Source organism: Cryptotermes secundus, unplaced genomic scaffold (genome assembly GCF_002891405.2).
Source record: "Cryptotermes secundus unplaced genomic scaffold, Csec_1.0 scaffold584, whole genome shotgun sequence".
Lineage (NCBI taxonomy): Eukaryota > Metazoa > Arthropoda > Insecta > Blattodea > Kalotermitidae > Cryptotermes > Cryptotermes secundus.
The window spans coordinates 1435984-1439306 of record NW_019735468.1 but is presented as its reverse complement, the minus strand read 5'-3'; the positions used below and the strand labels follow the sequence as shown (position 1 = coordinate 1439306).

Genomic DNA, 3323 nt, shown 5'->3' with positions numbered 1-3323 from the left:
TTTCCAGCAACAAAGATAACACAGTCAGAGATGTACCTGAATGGGCTACTCTGGAGAGAATGCTGATAACAAGAAGCTGCACCAGGAAGGGACAACAAATGTAATGAGATGGTGCAGTGTAGAGTCTACAGTGAAACGTTATACCAGTGCTATCACCAAATTCACCAATATTATCTCTAAGGCCACGCCATAGCTTAAGCGGTTAGTCACTGGCTTCTCACCGCTGTGGTCTAGTCAAGTGGGATTTGGGATGGACAAAGTGGCGCTGGGGCAGGATTTCTCCGAGTACTTCAGTTCCCCTGCCAATCCTCATTCCATCAAATTCTTCATAAGCATAATCACGGTACAGATACAATAGGACATATGCAGGCCGACGTGCCGAGGGGACCCAATATGGATTCCACCTCACACTATACGAACTCTAACTATTGTAATCTACTGTTAAGTATTGTAACTTTACTCTCTTATTGTAATCCGCCAATGTACAGTAACTGACTTGTCCTATATCATGTAACAATGATCTAGAGATGAAATAAATAAATAAATAAAAAAGTACTTTGAAATTTATTGCTATATTATAGTGATAAATCACTGTGTGAATGTTATGTTATTTTTTATGTTAAGTTGTTATTATTTGACATGTCCAATTGTAATTCTCTACAGCTATGGATGAAATAAATAATGATAATAATAATAAAATCACTTCATGTGCCAGCAGCACGACAGCTCACAGATGGTCCACAACACTTAGAGATGTACCAACACTGCACAACTAAAGACTGTGCTCTGGTCATATGGGATGTCCTCCAAAAGGAATTAGCAGAGATAAAACTGACAAAATATGCATTCAAATAACTACCTCCAACTGGAATACACACAAAATAACACAAGGTTGACGAACACTGTACAATATGAAACTTCATACTTTGCACCATTCATCCAATATAATTATGTGACCAAATCAAGAAGGGTGTGATGGGCAGGGTATGTAGAATGCAAGGGATAGAAGAAAATGCATACAAAATTTTCTTTGGATAACATACAGAAACATGACTACTAGGAAGACCTATTCCTAGGTGTAGATAGAAAAATAAAGTTGAAATGAACCTCAAAGAAAACATGATAGGAGGGTGCTGACTGGATTCTCTTGGCTCCACATACGGGCCAGTGCCTGACTACTGCAGACATGGTAATGAATCTTTGGGTTCCATAAAGTGGGGTATTTTGTAACCAAGTAAATATCTGTTTCTCAAGAAGTATTCTTCTCCATATAGTTGAAACCTGCCCATCTATATATGACTACACACTCAAAAGTGCCAGCTGATATTCAGAAATAGTTAAGAATTTACTTTCATAATTTCTTATGTCACTGCACTGTGTAAAATGTTCCTGTCTTACACTCAGCAAATGATGTATCCAGAATGCATGCTTCAAATCATTCTTGTTTAATTTCTTGTGCAATAACAATACACAAACTCCATTTTAAAACTGGATTTAGTCAAGCACACAAGGCTAGCCATTCCAATGAGCTGCACTGCCACTGAGATGGGCCATAAACACACTCAAGGAAAATTGTTCACTGAAACATGCCACTATGGCATTACACAAATGTTCACGGAAAAGACCACTAAGTGTATTCAGAGAAGCTACATTTGATCACTGAATATCAGAGGTGAAGAAAACGTATACTAAATTTTACCTTAATACCCTGAATACGCTTCTGACTAAATCGAAGTGTATTATTAATTTCATCCAGTCTCATTTCTGTTCGTTCCAGCTGTTCTCGCTGACGTATAAGTTCCTGCACATTAAGAAACAATATATTATAAGTGTGGCAAGAAATAGCTACTTGAAATTCAATTATCAAACGGTATGACATTTATGCAGCAAACAGTCACTTAAATGGTTGGTAAGTAAGACTCGAAAAAACCATGGATCTTAAGTCAGTCACTTGAACATAACCTAAAGCCTAAACTATAACATACCTCAGCAGCTGCCACCCCGATTTGTTCTGAATCTCGCAGTAAGCTAATAGACCTCTGAGACGACTGAAGAGTACTCTCCTCAATTGCTTTTTTCCTATCCAAAAGCTGTAATCGATTATCTTCAAGGGCACTGTTTCTCTGATGATATGAATTATTTGGCAGCATGTATCCAGAACTACCGGATTTTGAATGCCGTAAAAACGTTTCATCGTCCACATCATCATCATCTACAGAGAAGAATGGAGTATTCGGATCAGTTACATACTGTCTTCCTGCCATTTTAAAGACCTTAACACTTCCTTTCACAATACAACAGCAACCATATTGGATTTCTCAACAACTTCCTGCACACCCACGTGATGAGCGCTAGCGAATTGAATATATGAGTAATTCGACCGTTGAACAATACTCTGACCCACTGACACGACAGATGACCATTACTAAGCAACGACCCTGTAAACACTTACTTGGCAACGGATACACACAACAATAGATGAAATGCTGGAGGCATGAGGAGTAACTAAAAGTAAAGCTAACCCTGTAACAGGCCATGAAGGCCCATAGGGTTGTGAGACGTCGAGGGTCCCACATTATCTAGACAATCGGCTCAAAGATGGCGGTAAGGTTGTCAGCCCTACGCGCTTTACTCCCCAGGAAAATTAGTTATTTAATTTCTGGTACTCATTTCTGTTAAGAGGCTGAGTGAACCCCAGGGCCATAGTGCGGCCGGAAGGATTAGGTCAATTGAAAAAATCCAATGACCTCATCGGTATTTCTACCCGCGACCTTCCGACTTGTAGCAAAGTGCCTTAACCACTACACTACCGCGTGCCCCTCTTTCCAACCACACTATGGCCCTGGGGTTGACTCAGCCTCTTAACAGAAATGAGTACCTGGAATATTCTTGGGAGTAAAGGGCGGCCAGCGCGTAGGGCCGCCATCTATGAGCCGATTGTCTATAGAAAATGTGGGAACCGTTACAATTTATAACTCTATGGGCCTCCATGGCTTGTTACAGGGATAACTTTATGTTTTACTTTTTTTACCCATTGTTTTCCTTCACACAGATACTCTTATTTTAGGGGCTAGTTGAATTTTTGATCACATTACAGCATATTCACAATCTTTAACCCATCAATCTGCTATGTCACTTAACACTTCCATGCATGAACTAAAGTGAAAATGTGCCATCTTCACTTTCTGTAAGAGATTTTCCCATTCGACAAGCAAATTCAAGTACCTGGCACACCCCATTCCCATACATGACAGATAACGGGGACTTATTGTACGTTAACATCCTCAAGCCCACGCGATAGAAACTCAGTGCTACTGGCGGTG

At 39.9% G+C, this 3323-nt stretch overlaps 1 protein-coding gene across 1 annotated transcript in view; it reads right to left on the bottom strand.

The window, feature by feature from the left end:
• The window catches only part of LOC111869350 (synaptosomal-associated protein 29), an 18063-nt gene extending 15714 nt beyond the window's left edge, over positions 1–2349 (bottom strand). The window contains exons 1-2 of the mRNA XM_023860807.2: positions 1986–2349; positions 1700–1801 (exon numbers count right to left, since the gene is read on the bottom strand). Of these exons, the coding sequence (XP_023716575.1) occupies positions 1700–1801; positions 1986–2264 (381 nt within the window). The 5' untranslated portion in view covers positions 2265–2349. The remainder of the gene's footprint in view (positions 1–1699; positions 1802–1985) is intronic.
• Between the last annotated feature and the right edge of the window lie 974 nt (positions 2350–3323).